Source organism: Saccoglossus kowalevskii, chromosome 20 (genome assembly GCF_978046115.1).
Source record: "Saccoglossus kowalevskii chromosome 20, keSacKowa6.1, whole genome shotgun sequence".
NCBI classification, from domain to species: domain Eukaryota; kingdom Metazoa; phylum Hemichordata; class Enteropneusta; family Harrimaniidae; genus Saccoglossus; species Saccoglossus kowalevskii.
In genome coordinates this window covers 28275443-28292520 of record NC_140660.1, presented here as the reverse complement: position 1 = coordinate 28292520, position 17078 = coordinate 28275443, and the positions used below count along the sequence as shown (strand labels likewise).

The window sequence follows — 17078 nt, the reverse complement described above, 5'->3', positions numbered from 1 at the left end:
TGGCATAGGGATAGTCAAATGATTCAATGATAGATTGGCATAGGGATAGTCAAATGATTCAATGGTAGATTGGCATAGGGATAGTCAAATGATTAAATGATAGTTTGGCATAGTGATAGTCAAATGATTCAATGATAAATTGGCACACTGATAGTCAAATGATGCAATGATAGATTGGCATAGGGATAGCCAAATGATGCAATGATAGACTGTCATAGGGATAGTCAAATGATTCAATGATAGATTGGCATAGGGATAGTCAAATGATTCAATGATAGATTGGCATAAGGATAGTCAAATGATTCAATGATAGATTGGCATAGGGATAGTCAAATGATCCAATGATAGATTGGCATAGTGATAGCCACATGATTCAATGATAGACTGGAATAGGGATAGTCAAATGATTCAATGATAGATTGGCATAGGGATAGTCAAATGATTCAATGATAGATTGGTATGGTGATAGTCAGTATCAGACCATCAATACACTGACATACACTCACATAGTAAAAACATATGAATAAATGAGTGAGTGGTATTTGTGATAGTCAGTATCAGACCATCAATACACTGACATACACTCACGTAGTAAAAACATATGAATAAATGAGTGAGTGGTATTTGTGATAGTCAGTATCAAACCATCTATACACTGACATACACTCACATAGTAAAAACATATGAATAAATGAGTGAGTGGTATTTGTGATAGTCAGTATCAAACCATCAATACACTGACATACACTCACATAGTAAAAAACATATGAATAAATGAGTGAGTGGTATTTGTGATAGTCAGTATCAAACCATCAATACACTGACATACACTCACATAGTAAAAACATATGAATAAATGAGTGAGTGGTATTTGTGATAGTCAGTATCAGACCATCAATACACTGACATACACTCACATAGTAAAACATATGAATAAATGAGTGAGTGGTATTTGTGATAGTCAGTATCAAACCATCTATACACTGACATACACTCACATAGTAAAAACATATGAATAAATGAGTGAGTGGTATTTGTGATAGTCAGTATCAAACCATCAATACACTGACATACACTCACATAGTAAAAACATATGAATAAATGAGTGAGTGGTATTGTGATAGTCAGTATCAAACCATCTATACACTGACATACACTCACATAGTAAAAACATATGAATAAATGAGTGAGTGGTATTTGTGATAGTCAGTATAAAACCATCAATACACTGACATACACTCACGTAGTAAAAATATATGAATAAATGAGTGAGTGGTATTTGTGATAGTCAGTATCAAACCATCTATACACTGACATACACTCACATAGTAAAAACATATGAATAAATGAGTGAGTGGTATTTGTGATAGTCAGTATCAAACCATCAATACACTGACATACACTCACATAGTAAAAACATGAATAAATGAGTGAGTGGTATTTGTGATAGTCAGTATCAAACCATCAATACACTGACATACACTCACATAGTAAAAACATATGAATAAATGAGTGAGTGGTATTTGTGATAGTCAGTATCAAACCATCAATACACTCACATACACTCACATTCTTACCTTAAAGCTTTCAATGCATTATCTGTGACACTAGAACACGATCCAATGTCTAATTTATGTAACTTTGGACAGTATTTACTAAGACTGATTGCTGTGGCATCTGTTATCTTTTTACAATCATATAAAATCAACTCTTCTATATTTCTACAATTCTGTGCAAATGTCCTGAAAGAGAAAACCATGTAATGTATAGTAACAAGCAGCCTCACAGCTGAGATAGCTCCGCTGTTAGCAATGCACATTTCAATTAACTGAAGATATCATTAGAAAATGAACAAATCTAAGAGAGGTCTACCTGAGGTACAATCAGACTTGCGGTTTTCAACAAGAAGTCGAAAATATCACCGTTACCAAAAATGACAAAAGTATTCATCAAAATTAGAGAATTAAAGATATCATCACGAAATGAACAAATCTGAGAGGTCTGCCCAAATTACATACATGTACATGTATACATCAAGTATCAAAGCAATAAGAATTGTAGTTTTCAACAGAGCTACCTAGTACATTACAGAATATTCTATGTTGCAAAGATGTGCACCACTGTAACATGTAGTTGTATGGGCCTGTGCGGGCTGCTGTGGAATGCCGAACAAAAAGCCAGCAAAAACAGTTTAATTTGAAAAACCAACACAAACTCTACTATGAGACAATTCTGAACAACTAAATTAACATTTAAGGGTAATCTTGTTGCACTGTTAAGGAGAGTCTCAACAACTACCATAAAAAACTCCAAAATTTCGACCAGTTTTAAATAATTAGTGTTGAAAATCTGACGTGTTTTTTAGAGTCAAAATTAAGGTACATTTTCGAACGGTCGAATTTTTCAGAATAGAAATCAGCAAATGAAAAAACATGGGGATGATAGACAGTGTGCTTCGGTAGTTTTTAAAAAATGGAATGTCCATCAAATTGATGTAAACTTCCCCATGTTTCATGGTAAAAGCAAAGGTCGTGGCCGAGTTGTAGGCTAAACAACTCAAAATCTAAGTATTATGACAAGGAAAACAAGTCATTGTCAATGACACGTCCCCGTTCCGTTCATATTTGAGTGACATATACATTCAAAGCAGATCATGACCGAAATGCACCTGCATATGTACAACACATTGTGCTAAATCTGAACAAAATCCATCCATGCATGACTGAGATCCGGTTCTGGAATTGTGAAAATACGTGATTTTGATGCATTTTCGGCCTTAAAATGGCCATCATTTCGCTATTGTTAAGCAGATCATGAAACAAAGGCACATATCTATTTGTGACATGATGTACCATGTGTGTGTGAAGTTTGAACTTGATCAATCCAGACATGTCTTGGATACGGATCCAGAACTGAATTCTTTAACAAAATGGCCGCCAGTCGGCCATTTCGAACTTGATCCGGAAAAAAAAAGACGTGCATCAAGGTCCTATTATGTTTAATGTATGTACCAAATTTGAACAAAATCCATCCATGCATAACTGAGATACGGGTCCGGAATGGTGAAAATGTGCGATTTCAATGCATTTTCGGCCTTAAAGCGGCTGCCATTTGGCTATCGTTAATGAGATCATGAAACAAATGCACATACATATTTGTGACATGATGTACCTTGTGTGTGTGAAGTTTGAACTCGATCAATCCAAGCATGTCTCGGATACGGATCCAGAACTGAATTCTTTAAAACAAAATGGCCGCCAGTCGGCTATTTCGAACTTGATCCAAAAAAAAAATGACGTGCATCAAGGTCCTATTATGTTTAATGTATGTACCAAATTTGAATGAAATCCGTCCATGCATAACTGAGATCCGGGTCCGGAATGGTGAAAATGTGCGATTTCAATGCATTTTCGGCCTTAAAGCGGCCGCCATTTGGCTATCGTTAATGAGATCATGAAACAAATACACATACATATTTGTGACATGATGTACCTTGTGTGTGTGAAGTTTGAACTTGATCAATCCAGACATGTCTCGGATACGGATCCAGAACTGAATTCTTTAAAACAAAATGGCCGCCAGTCGGCTATTTCGAACTTGATCCGAAAAAAAAAATGACGTGCATCAAGGTCCTATTATGTTTAATGTATGTACCAAATTTGAATGAAATCCGTCCATGCATAACTGAGATCCGGGTCCGGAATGGTGAAAATGTGCGATTTCAATGCATTTTCGGCCTTAAAGCGGCCGCCATTTGGCTATCGTTAATGAGATCATGAAACAAATGCACATACATATTTGTGACATGATGTACCTTGTGTGTGTGAAGTTTGAACTCGATCAATCCAAGCATGTCTCGGATACGGATCCAGAACTGAATTCTTTAAAACAAAATGGCCGCCAGTCGGCTATTTCGAACTCGTTCCGAAAAAAAAATGACGTGCATCAAGGTCCTATTATGTTTAATGTATGTACCAAATTTGAATGAAATCCGTCCATGCATAACTGAGATCCGGGTCCGGAATGGTGAAAATGTGCGATTTCAATGCATTTTCGGCCTTAAAGCGGCCGCCATTTGGCTATCGTTAATGAGATCATGAAACAAATACACATACATATTTGTGACATGATGTACCTTGTGTGTGTGAAGTTTGAACTCGATCAATCCAAGCATGTCTCAGATACGGATCCAGAACTGAATTCTTTAAAACAAAATCCAAAAAAAAAAATGACGTGCATCAAGGTCCTATTATGTTTAATGTATGTACCAAATTTGAACAAAATCCGTCCATGCATAACTGAGATCCGGGTCCGGAATGGTGAAAATGTGCGATTTTGATGCATTTTCGGCCTTAAAATGGCCGCTATTCGGCTATCGTTAATCGGATCATGAAAAAAATGCATGTGCATATGTCCCATATAATGTGTGATGTATGAGTGAAGTTTGAACTCAATCGGTCCATGCATGTTCGAGATACAGGTGATCACGGACGCACGGACGCACGGATGCACGGACGGACGGACGGACGGACGGATGCACACAGGGCAAAACATAAGTCCCCGTTTTCGGACTGCGTTCGAACGGGGACTAACAAAACATCAAGATGCGGAGAAGAGGTCAGCACAAAGACAAAGCTGTCTTGCACCACCTAGGAAAACTTGCGAATGTTCGAAGTACAGGTACCCATTGGACAAAAGATACATGTAGGGAGTAGAGAAACTGGGACAGTTTGTATCTCCCCGACCCAGTGCAATATATCCGGTTAGAATAAAAGCTCATGTGTCCCTTATTTGAGGGACTAGATTCTGCCGCAAATTCGCATTGGGCCGTTGAACGGCAGTTTGGATTGAACAAATAAAATGGGATTTAAAAAAATAAAATGGGACTTTTAAGATGTACTGTATAATACCTCATATAAGCGCCACCCTAGATTAAGCGCCAGTACAATAGAAAAGATGATAATTTTCACACCAAATAGGCGCCAGTCAAAGTTGAATGTTTGGGTAAAACGGTGAAATCCCCATCTGGTCGACGTAGGTCTAACACTTGAGCTAATCCTTTTTTTCGCACAACACATGCACAAAACTAACAATACACCGTATAATCTCTTGAATAGGCGTCAGAGAAGAGTGAAATACCTTACTTTGGCTCTAAAATAGGCGTTACGAAATGTTGAAAAATTACAATCAATCAAAAAAAACTGTTCACATGATAAAAAAAATACTCAGTATATTTAATGTAATATGCATTTATTTTTTTTTATTTTTATGGTAACGAAAAGTATATTCTAAAAGAAGTTTCAAATAAAAACAAACACGAATGCACTGCTTAGTAGCAAATGATCACGATCACGGTAGCGCAATCCGGCCATGCTGCGGTTTGCTTGTTTTCAAAGTGTTGAAATTGGTGATTATTATTCAGTGGTGATTATAGTAACTCACGAAAAAATAAATCCGTTGAAATTTTATGAAATGCAAGTAAAATTCAACTTAGTTTCACAGTAAGCGAATGATTTCAGTCACATGTAAACGGCCAATACGATATGATATCCACCATGTCTTTGAATGCACGCGAGACCGGATAGGACAAGGCGTTAATTAACCAATCAAAATGCTGGATGGTGCCCACGTGTCTGAATTACCATAGCTCATTTAATATGTTAATGACAGTTCAGCGACCTCATGGTAATTGCAACGCGGAAGAGATTTACCGATAATGTAGTGCGATCTTTTATAGAATAATTTAACATTGTTTACAGTGATAACAGCTCATTGTCGAAACGAAGCTTAGCGACTTGACCTATTTGACCAAAGAGAACATGGCGGATATCCTACAGCATCGAGCGTTTATATGAATCATTCGCTTGTGATGAAACTAAGTTGAACTTTATTTGTATTTCATAACAATTCAACAAATTTACATGTACATTATTATAATCACTACTGAGTAATAATCAACAATTGTGAAACGCAGCATGACTGGATTTCGCAACCATGATCACTGGTGCTTTGCAATGCAGTTGTGTTCGTTTTTTTATTTGAAACTTCGTTTACCAATAAAATAAAAATCTCTCAGTCAATCAGAAACTCGGATTCACGCCTTCGGGGAAAGTCCCGTTTGGACACTCACATCGATTTTTTTTTTCGCAATTTTCGAATAAAAATAAGTCAGCAAGTCGAAAATTTGGAGGCCAATAAAATACCGAAATTCGGCAAATAATTAGGTGTTCGAATTTTAAGAGGGCCGAAATTTTGTAGTTTTTACTGTATCCTTGTGGTTTCCAGGATGTGAAAATATCAAGGTGTTTGCTTTGGTGTTTGAAAGTTGTATACTTACTTTAATGCACTGTCTGTAACAACCTGACAACCACGTAAACTTAGTTGCTTTAAAAAACCTCCACATCTTTTAGAAATATTTTCAACAACTGGCCCCTGTGTGGGTAGAAACATATAAACTGTTATGTTCATATCAAAATGAATAGCATATTATATCAGCTCCCCCCCCCCATATGACCCCTAATATCAAGAGGAATCATGGTATATTAGAGAATTTAAGATATCAACATGAAATATACAAATCTAAGAGAGGTCTACCCAAGGTATATACACACTAAGTCTCTAAGCAATCAGGCTTGTAGTTTTCTAAAAGAAGTCGAAAAAATAAAAAATTTGCTGCGGACGACAGCGTCAGACAATCACTCATATAAGATCTGATTAACAATGTCGACAGCGGAGCTAATGAATGGTATAACCCATTTATATTTTAGGCCCCTCCCCTCCCCCCCCCCCTGAACGCTAATATCAACTAAATTAATATAAGTTACAAATGTAGGGGTTGATAGGGAAAGTTGCCAGGCCAGGTTTTTTTTCTAAAAAAAGAGGGAGCACACATACAGATGTAGGTGAGGGATTGGAGAGACCGAAGGGGGTGAATGGCAGTTCGCCCTGGAAATGCCATGGTGTATCTATCACCATTGAAATATTTTTGGAGTAATTTTAGTATTTGATCTCCAGACACATTTTCAGCTGGTGTTTTCACAGAGAAAAATATATTTGAGAAAGATTTCATGTTGTACAGCAGCACGGAAGTGCGTGGCTCAAGAAATATTTGTATGACTTGATAGTTCAATCGTCAATTTAGTAAGAGGGTGCCAGCCGAGAGTATCTGGGCACTGCACCCCTGTTCCCCGATTTAGAAAAACTCCTGCCAATCATCTTACCAATAACAAACGTGGCTCATTATCAGCACTAACTTGCCATCTGTTGTGATGACAAAGTTGCCTTAAATTGTTTTAATAACAGCACAACGAAAAACATCACTATTTTATATGCAGTGTGAGCAACTAGTTCTTGTCAACCAGTCACTGTGTATGTGCATGTGTGTGTGACGGCCTATAGATCAAATAGGTACAATTCTTACCTCAATATCTGTTTGAAAATCAAATAAATCGATTCTCTGCCAATTACTTCCATCCAAAGCTAACACATTCCATGCCTGTGTATGATACAGTCCAATTGTTAGTGTTGCATTAGTTCAATGGCAGGGTTGTTAATGTCCGGTTGGTTAATATCAGGTTGGTTTGAGTCACAGATTGATTCATGTAGGTTGCTTGAGTGGCTAATGTCATCCCATGTATCCCAGAAAATGTCATGACATGCTTTATACCATTGAAATATACATATTAACATGACATGGTAAACAATACTTATTGTGCCCTTACCAACAGATTCACTTAGATGCAAACTACGAGTAAATCTACCATACTTCCCCGAGTATAAGCCCACAGGCCTGAATCAGGGAAATTAGGGGGTTGGGCGTATACTCGAGGACCACCTCAGAAAAGATCATTTTTTGGTGGGTTTAAAATTGAACCTATGCGGTTTTTAACAAGAAGTCAAAAATACCACTTTTTACCAATAATTACAAAAATATTCACCAAATTTAGAGGATTAAAGATAAATGTATCATCACAATATGAACAAATCTGAGAGAGGTCGACATGTAGTACCTATATATGTAATATTAAAGCAATTGGACTTGCGGTTTTTAACAAGAAGTTGAAAATATCACTTTTTACCAAAAATTACAAAAATATTCACCAAAATTAGAGAATTAAAGATATCATCACGAAATGAACAAATCTGAGAGAGGGCCACATGTAGTACCTATATATGTAATATCAAGCAATCAAACTTGAGTTTTTTAACAAGAAGTCGAAAATATCACTTTTTACCAAAAATGACAAAAATATTCACCAAAATTAGAGAATTAAAGATATCATCACGAAATGAACAAATCTGAGAGAGGTCAACCTGTAGTAACTATATATATATAATAGCAAAGCAATCAGACTTAAGGTTTTTAACAAGAAGTTGAAAATACAACTTTTTACCAAAAATGGCAAAAATATTCATCAAAATTAGAGAATTAAAGATAACATCACAAAATGAACAAATCTAAGAGAGGTCTACTGAAGGTACATACACCAAGTATCAAAGCATTCAGGCTTGTAGTTTTCAAAAAGAAGTCGAAAAAGTAAAACATTGACACGGTAGATGCCGGATGCTGGCGGACAATCACTCATATGATAAGCTCCACTCGACAAAGTCGACAGCGGAGCTAAACAAGAGTTGGCTGGGAAATACCAGTATTTAAAGTGTGTTTTTGGAGCAATGGATTGGCGAACAGGCAGACAAGCAATTTCAAAAACTTTGACTTTGTTTTAATGAAAACTTGAAGTATACATGAAGGTATGACGTACGTGTTATTATTTATTTATTTTGGATACTCAATTTTTAACTGAAAGAATTAAACTAAATTAAATAATCTTGTTTGTTTATTTTGAACCTTAGAAATGACTACTGTTCAACTCGGGACGTTTAATTGTACTTTGCGTATGTTACTATGACAATCAACCAATTGAAAAAAAAAACACTACAACGCCGAGTGTAGTAGACATAATCCCGATGGCAATAGGACGTTCGAAGGAAGCTAATACAGTTGATTAATAACAGACGAAGTAAATGGAAATCACAAACACAAACGTATTCAAATGAGTTGGTAAACAAGAGACGATGGCAACTCCACGTTGTGGCAGATTTACACACTACTACAGTTCGACTTATGTTTACAAACACTACGGTCAGTCACACAAAGTCCCCCAAATCAAAAGGGATTTTTAAATGCATTGGGGAACACGAGACGATCAATTGTGCATAATCCACGTTATGATGCAGCCTGAAAATGGCAATTTAAACTTTGCTTGCAGATTTTCCTGGGCAGATTTACATAATACTACAGTTTGATAACACGGCAAGTCACACAAAATTCATCAAAAGGGAACTGCAAGTCGTATAATGCCAAAACAGTACTATGATTTCACAACTTTCAAATACGTAAGCTTTTATCGATGTCCACTGTACAACAGTTTAATGTCTTCCGGTTCGCAAGAACACAAAGTCTAAACTATCAGAAATTCGTAACACATAATTCAAGTGATGGTATAACAATATAACTCATCATTTGTAAATTCAATCTATCGAAAAAATATAAAAAACATTTTCATAAACAATTTTTATTATATAAATACACTTTGAAAAGAAACAAGATCAAGACATAAATCTATTAGAATATATTCTCACTACAAATTACACAATATTTATTTTCTAATGGCGGTTCTTCACACCACAAACTATTGGAATCATGCACACATGTGAGTACTTCGGTGATACATTTTATAGCTGTGCCCAAAATAGTCCATCATTTATTGCGCAACTGTGACAAAACGACATCATTCTGTTAACACACACACATTTTCATAAAATCTCCATGCACTTTTTGACCTTTCATAAGTAAAACACACTACAATTTACTCCAGAAAAACAATTTTCTTGGTACATTCCTACATTCTTGCATACTAATGAGGGGTTCAGACACATTCCAAGCTGAACAATTTTCTTGGACTAGTTACAAAGCTGGTCAATCCTTTCCCAGCAAAATGATTTCATTTTTAATTGATTTACCATAAAATATTGGATGTAAGTACACTGTAAAAATGTGTTCTCTAAAACCATGTCACAGTCTCACTACCATGTCTAAGCTGTGTGACAATAACACCTGGTGATGTCACCAAAGTATACATGTATGCAAATGAGGAACACTGTAAAAATGGATTAAATGACTGGTAGTAGAAATTGAAATCAGAAGTGTTCTCTAAAACCATGTCACAGTCTCACTACTATGTCTAAGCTGTGTGGCAATAACACCTGGTGATGTCACCAAAGTATACATGTATGCAAATGAGGATTACTGTAAAAATGGATTAAATGATTGATAGTAGAAATTGAAATCAGAAGTGTTCTCTAAAACCATATCACAGTCTCACTACTATGTCTAAGCTGTGTGACAATAACACCTGGTGATGTCATCAAAGTATACATGTATGCAAATGAGGAACACTGTAAAAATGGATTAAATGACTGGTAGTAGAAATTGAAATCAGAAGTGTTCTCTAAAACCATGTCATAGTCTCACTACTATGTCTAAGCTGTGTAGCAATAACACCTGGTGATGTCATCAAAGTATACATGTATGCAAATGAGGAACACTGTAAAAATGGATTAAATGACTGATAGTAGAAATTGAAATCAGAAGTGTTCTCTAAAACCATGTCACAGTCTCACTACTATGTCTAAGCTGTGTGACAATAACACCTGGTGATGTCACCAAAGTATACATGTATGCAAATGAGGAACACTGTAAAAATGGATTAAATGACTGATAGTAGAAATTGAAATCAGAAGTGTTCTCTAAAACCATGTCTTAGTCTCACTACTATGTCTAAGCTGTGTGACAATAACACCTGGTGATGTCACCAAAGTATACATGTATGCAAATGAGGAACACTGTAAAAATGGATTAAATGACTTTTAAATTAAGAAATTAGTTGTTTTCGAAAGATAAACTGAGCATTGAAAAAGCATTTAACAGTTTTTCGGTGATAACAGCTCATTGTCGAAAACTTGCGACATGTGGACATATTCATAAGGAGTATTGACAAAAGTTGTCGCAAGAACAAAAGCAGTTTCACTGCGTGTTTGACATCCTAACACTACTGAACAATAAAGAGGTGTGAATATTTTTAGGCACGTTGTTGAAACAAATGAATAGGATTAGGAACAATGTAACAGCTGGTTGAAACAAAGTCAGTCACGGTCTTGTTGAATTGGGGGTGCGGTTAGTAATAGGTACTTTTCATGTTTTCAATTTTTGTTGAAAACTCTTCAACACTGAAGCCAAAATCGGGGGTGCGGTTACTATTAGGTATGCGGTTTATAATAGGATTTTAACGGTATGTCTAAGCTGTCTGGCAATAACAAATGAATGTTTAGGAGATTGAGAAGAAGGATCTATGGCAATTATCACGTCTAGACCCTCACCAGAATCCAATAATTATTATTATTATTTTAAATCAAAATTGAACAAATCTACCGTACTTATCCGGGTACGGTACCCATGCCTGGACAAACGCCCACCCCTCACTTTTGACACAATAAAGAAGTTGAGGTCATATTCGGGCACACGCCCAGGGGGTTCTTTTTCTACACAAAAAATAACAAAAAACTATTTTCTATTCGTTGACTGTGGTTGTATTAACAGTTTGACTTTCTTGCAGTCTGTCGTGATACTTATAACAATTCTTTAAATATAATTGTTAATTGCGTAAAACAAGGGGTGAACGTGAGATAGCTGTGACAGCTTTCTGCCTTCAGGGCAGCACGTTCACCGCTGATTTTGGCTTTATAAAAAAATTGTTTGCAGCTTGCGAATCCATAACTGAGGCTAGCAATTTTGCAATGTCACGCCGAAGACTGCTAACTTTTTACCATCTTTCATCACCGCTATTGCATTTCTGTCATGAAAACTATTCTTCTGTCGTTGGATAAAAGAAAAAAAAACGTCCTATTTCAAGTCCACCGCGATATCCATATAGTGAGACATTCCAACCGCCGGAACTTGCTGAATGATAACTTTCACCGTGATTGATAAGCGTTGAGTCTGATAAGAAAGCAATGTCACGATTTGACCTTTATGATGAAATACTAGTAGTGATGTCATTCTTAGCCAATCAGTAAAGCAGATGCATAAAGGTCAAAGATGATTGCTACTGTAAACAAAAGCATCGTGTGCCATCGCAGCAAAGCAACCCCATTTTTCTTGTCTCTTTATTGTGATTAGGCATGAATGAAAAGTGCCAAGCTGACAGACTGCGAAATCCGTGGATTAAAAGTCCAAATTGTGTGGGACGATATCGACGAACTTCATGAAGAAGTTGACAGGATTTTGTTCAATGGCTACAGTGACGCCGACTTTGAGGTTTTTGAGTTTGACGAAGATGGCAATGAACGTACAAATAAAGATCTGAGAAGTTTTTTCAAACAGCTATGAATTTTTATAATTTTTACTGTGTAAATTTGTAAATTATTATTGATCTTGTATGACAGTTGATTCGTAATTTGTCTAGACCGGAAATCATTTTACGCAGTTTAACCCAACATTTTAATTCATTTTGAGTTCACGCGTATTGGGCGTGTTTTTCGGCGGGAAAATTCTAATTCAAATAATTCCACACTGTCGATTTTTATTATTTCTGATTTATTTGTCACATTATAAGTAATACATTAATTTTGTTTTACTTCTAGTGTTGCATATTGTTCATTTATTTCCGTCAGTGTTCTCCCCAGGTCAAAATAGCGTCGCTGTTTTATTTCCCCATATTCTTTTTATGACAAACAATATGTTAATTTATGCTAATTATTATGCAAATCAGCCACGACTCTATGAACAATTTCTGGGGAGAACACTGATTTCCGTTGCATGTTTTCATTTGCCATTCTATTCCCTGTCGCAGTTCGATCTGAGTGTTTTTGCCGGGGATCTCCTGGCAAATGCCCACCCATATTTTTTGGCAATTTTCCATGTTCAGGACCCTAGGCTTATACCCTGATAAATACGGTAGTTAAATTTTTAGGCTTTTCATTGAAATGAATTAACAGTTCCCTTTGTACCCCACACCCTTAACATTACCCTTACCCTCCCCAACTTAATTGAATATGTCCCTCCTAAGACTTATCTAGAGGGGGCATATACAATTGAATTGGGGGGCTTGGGTTAGAGTTAGAGTTAAAATAATAGTCGGGTAAGAAAAAAACTGTTTCTAAATTTCTTTGCAATAAAAGGTCAAATTATGACATGATAATGTGAAGCTATGACATCATAAAACTTCTAATTCCGATAGTTGCAATTTATAATTTCTGAAATTGAAACCAGGAACTCAATATTATTTATTATCAGAGGCACATTACTTTGGGTTTGCGCATAGTACTGTATGGTGACATCATGTCAAGATCCCATTCAAGTCTCATATCATAGATAGCGAGACTGATGCTACGACTTTCTGACATGACATAGGCGGTTTGTAATAAAACAATAAAACATGTATTACCACATTCATAGTGAAAAAATGTAATACATCGAAAATGTACATAAAAAATAGTTATCGTAATCCGTCATATCGTGAGCAGCTATTTTGATCCACCTGGACATCCCAGTATCCTAGTTACCTCGGGCATGCGCATTTGCATTTTTCTGAGTTGGAACGCTTATGCGAGAGCGAGATTGAAACAGGATCTTGGTATCATGTCATCCTAGTTGCAAACCCCAAGTAATGTATCTCTGGTATTACATGTTGAGTCATCAAAAAATTGACAAAAAAATCAGACCTGAAACTAGACTACCGTAGTTACTCTATTAGTAGTGCATGCGCTTACAGAAATTAAAGCTTTTTTTGGATGTTTAGTATGGAATTTATTTTTCACTGATTTTTAACGAGTTGAATGTAAAATATAGGAAAAAAGGTATATTCGCAGGATTTTATTTTCACTGAAGCATTCCTCCAGTGAAATAAGTATTTTACAATATTTTACACAAGTTGTGTACATCGCGATGAGTCCCATATCAAACAGGACACAGCACAATGACCACCCTTTAATAAATCAGTATGTAACAAATACAATTTAGGGTTTACATGCGTTTCTATTCGAGATGCACTTCTAATAGAGAAAATACAGAATATGTTTTGTTTCAAATCATCAATATCTCCAATTAAATTCCACCAGTTACTGGTTGTCATGGAAACAAAAAACTTACTTTTGAAACTTGTGCACATCGACAGAGACTTATTACGTCTAAATAAGAAAATATCCTGCAATAAAAAAAAATAGTCCATTAACATTTCGTAACAAAGTGGTTGTAAATAAACACACATGTACACGGCCGACCAGCTGGGGCCAAGGACAGAAAACTTATACTCGTTTTTAAAAACGTACGACAAAAGGAAATAAAAAAACTCACCTTAAAGTCAGCTCTTTTGGTAATTTACTATTTATAAGTGCTGAATCGTCACCAATGCTAAAAATCTATCCAGAAATCAATAAATTTGAGTTTTAAGAATAATAGTACATTACGGGGCACAATGGAGATTTAAACAAAGACGGCCTTTATTCATATAATGGCCGCCACCGCCGACACAAACAACGACCGATCAAGGATATGGCGAAAATTATTGATATCCGCTGCATGTGGGGCATTTGTGAACATCATTATACACGTTACCATGGTTATTGATAAATCTGAGTGGAAATATGGAATTATTCTGAAATGTTTTCCAGTGCGTCGAACGGCGCCCCGACAGTTGAATGTTATTGTGGGGTTTGTTATGTTGCGACATTGCTGTTATTGTCATGAATATTTCGACCAGTCCTGCTGAAAATAAAATATTTTATATTTTTAAATCTACCCTACCTCACTTTTGGTGCGGGCACTACCGTTCATCATCATCATGTCGACGGAATCCACCCTCGATTCGTTCGAAAAAAACCCGACATAGAAAAATTCACTATGAAAATAAAAACATGGAGGCAATGACTTTAAACCGGATGTAAGACCTATTCTGATTGGTCTATTGTTAATTGATTCTTCGGAGAATTATGCATGTGCGTAGATCTCGCTCACAGGAAATGACGAAAATTGTCTGATTTATTAGGTGGCGCATTTATTGAAAAATACACTTATAATTTGTCAATATCAAGTTCGTAGAATACCTTTTTTATTGCGAGTAAAATGCAACTTCGTCAACCAATTGAAATCCTTCTTTTATCTGCTGCGATCAGCTGACTCAAAACTGGGCAACCTAATGTTTAGCTGTGACGTCATTTTTGCGGGAAATCCTCGTATGACAATCTTCCCCCCAATGCTGTCGCCAAAGCAAGTCATATTTTCTACATTGTGATGTAATTCTGCAATGTCGACAAATATAATGTGCAATGCAATTAAAAACACAGCATAATTCAACGTACAACGGATCGTCGTTAAAACGGCGCCCCTTCAGTCCTATCTGATAGTTGACTTCTGAAATTGTTAACAGCATTGCCGTTGATGGCACCAGACGGAAAGCAGTTTTGCAACACAAGCACTGTGGTAGATTTGCATAGTCTCTTGTTTATTTTATTTATTTATTTATTTAATAAAATAAAATATAAGGGAGTGTGTAAATGGTGAAAGCCGGGTTACCGCTAAAGGGACTCATTTCGCGTTACACTGCCATATTTTATATTAGGGGAGGACCATTCGATATCTTGGGGGAGGGGAAGATTTTGTGAAAATAAAATTCTATGACAATGCTTGAAAAAAAAAAAACTACTCTATATGCACGTAAAAAAATCTGAAACTTTCAGACGCCCTAAAAAAATATTTTAAATAATGATTATTATTGCTCCTTTCCCTCAACAATTTCATCAACTATGTCAACAGTTCTTTCACAATGACTTTCTGCTGTATTTCTTTATACACTGTCTCTAACAATGCATTTATTATCGATGGGAGTGGTAGATTGACGAACATCCCATCGACTGAGGGCAGTATTTTTAAGTAATTTTGTGTACTGTTTAGAAGCCTGGTTTGGAAGATCGTGGTTTGAAAGAGAGAAAACATCCAGGAGGTGGACTGATAGCAAAACCCTTTCATGATGTTAAAGAGAGCTATTATACAAGTCATCTACATTTTTTTTTATTTTCCTGTGTGTATTTTTATTCTCACTTGAATTGTTTGTTTGTCTTTATTCACATCTGTATTGCATTTTATTCAAAATCCTAATAGGGATACGAACGTAATAAAGATAAATATTATTAATACATTTACAGCGGGAGAGTCGTCATCTACGCATGCGTCAGATGGCCATAGCGTGTCATTGTTTACAAACAAGCGTCTGCCCATGAGCCTTTGCGTTTTAGCATGTGTTTTCATCGTCGCATGGGACTCAATTCCCGCGCATGCGCAGGTGACGATCCTCCCGATTCAAAATACTGAAAAAAATAAACAAAAACAACTGTTGAGTGCAAAAAAAAATTAGAGACAAGGTCTGCTGAAAAAAAAATCCATATCATATAGGGGAAAAAAAGTAGTCTTCATATCAATCTTGCTGCCCCCCCCCCCAGGATATCAAATGGTCCGCCCCTTATTATCACTATGAGCCCCACACAAGTGTATCTATTGGCTGGTTCCCGCCTAAAGTGTCATAGCGCACCAAGCCACAAGAGGCCGGTAACTAATAACGGATCCGGAATTCTCATTGGTTCATCACTTTCTTGTTGCTTGTTCTATTTCCCTTGGTTACCTGACGTCAGCGTTTACGCTCGTGGCCCTACGCAGAGGTTTCCTTTTGCTCTCGAAAGATGGGCGAATAAAAAAATTTGTTATAAATTTGTAAAGAAACAACGAGAAATGGCAGAAACATCTCAAATATGTAAGTCTATCTACGAGATGAGACTTGAATGGGATCTCGGCATGATGTAACCATACAGTACTATGCGCGTTGCAAACCCCAAGTAATGTGCCTCTGATTAAAATGTTTTCAAATGACGTCACATTGTCACGTGCCTTTGGGCGGGAATACCGACCCATTGGCGATTACTAGTTACCTGCGTCCTGCTGCCTCTCGCAAGGGACGCCGGGAACCAGC

General features: G+C 36.4%; 1 protein-coding gene across 1 annotated transcript in view; it reads right to left on the bottom strand.

Annotated features, from left to right (window-relative positions):
* The window catches only part of LOC102806056 (F-box/LRR-repeat protein 2-like), a 35661-nt gene extending 20693 nt beyond the window's left edge, over nucleotides 1–14968 (bottom strand). Inside the window, exons 1-6 of the mRNA XM_085494552.1 lie at nucleotides 14864–14968; nucleotides 14414–14478; nucleotides 14210–14264; nucleotides 7421–7495; nucleotides 6338–6432; nucleotides 1578–1742 (exon numbers count right to left, since the gene is read on the bottom strand). Coding sequence (XP_085350678.1) covers nucleotides 1578–1742; nucleotides 6338–6432; nucleotides 7421–7495; nucleotides 14210–14264; nucleotides 14414–14478; nucleotides 14864–14902 — 494 coding nt within the window. The 5' untranslated portion in view covers nucleotides 14903–14968. The remainder of the gene's footprint in view (nucleotides 1–1577; nucleotides 1743–6337; nucleotides 6433–7420; nucleotides 7496–14209; nucleotides 14265–14413; nucleotides 14479–14863) is intronic.
* Between the last annotated feature and the right edge of the window lie 2110 nt (nucleotides 14969–17078).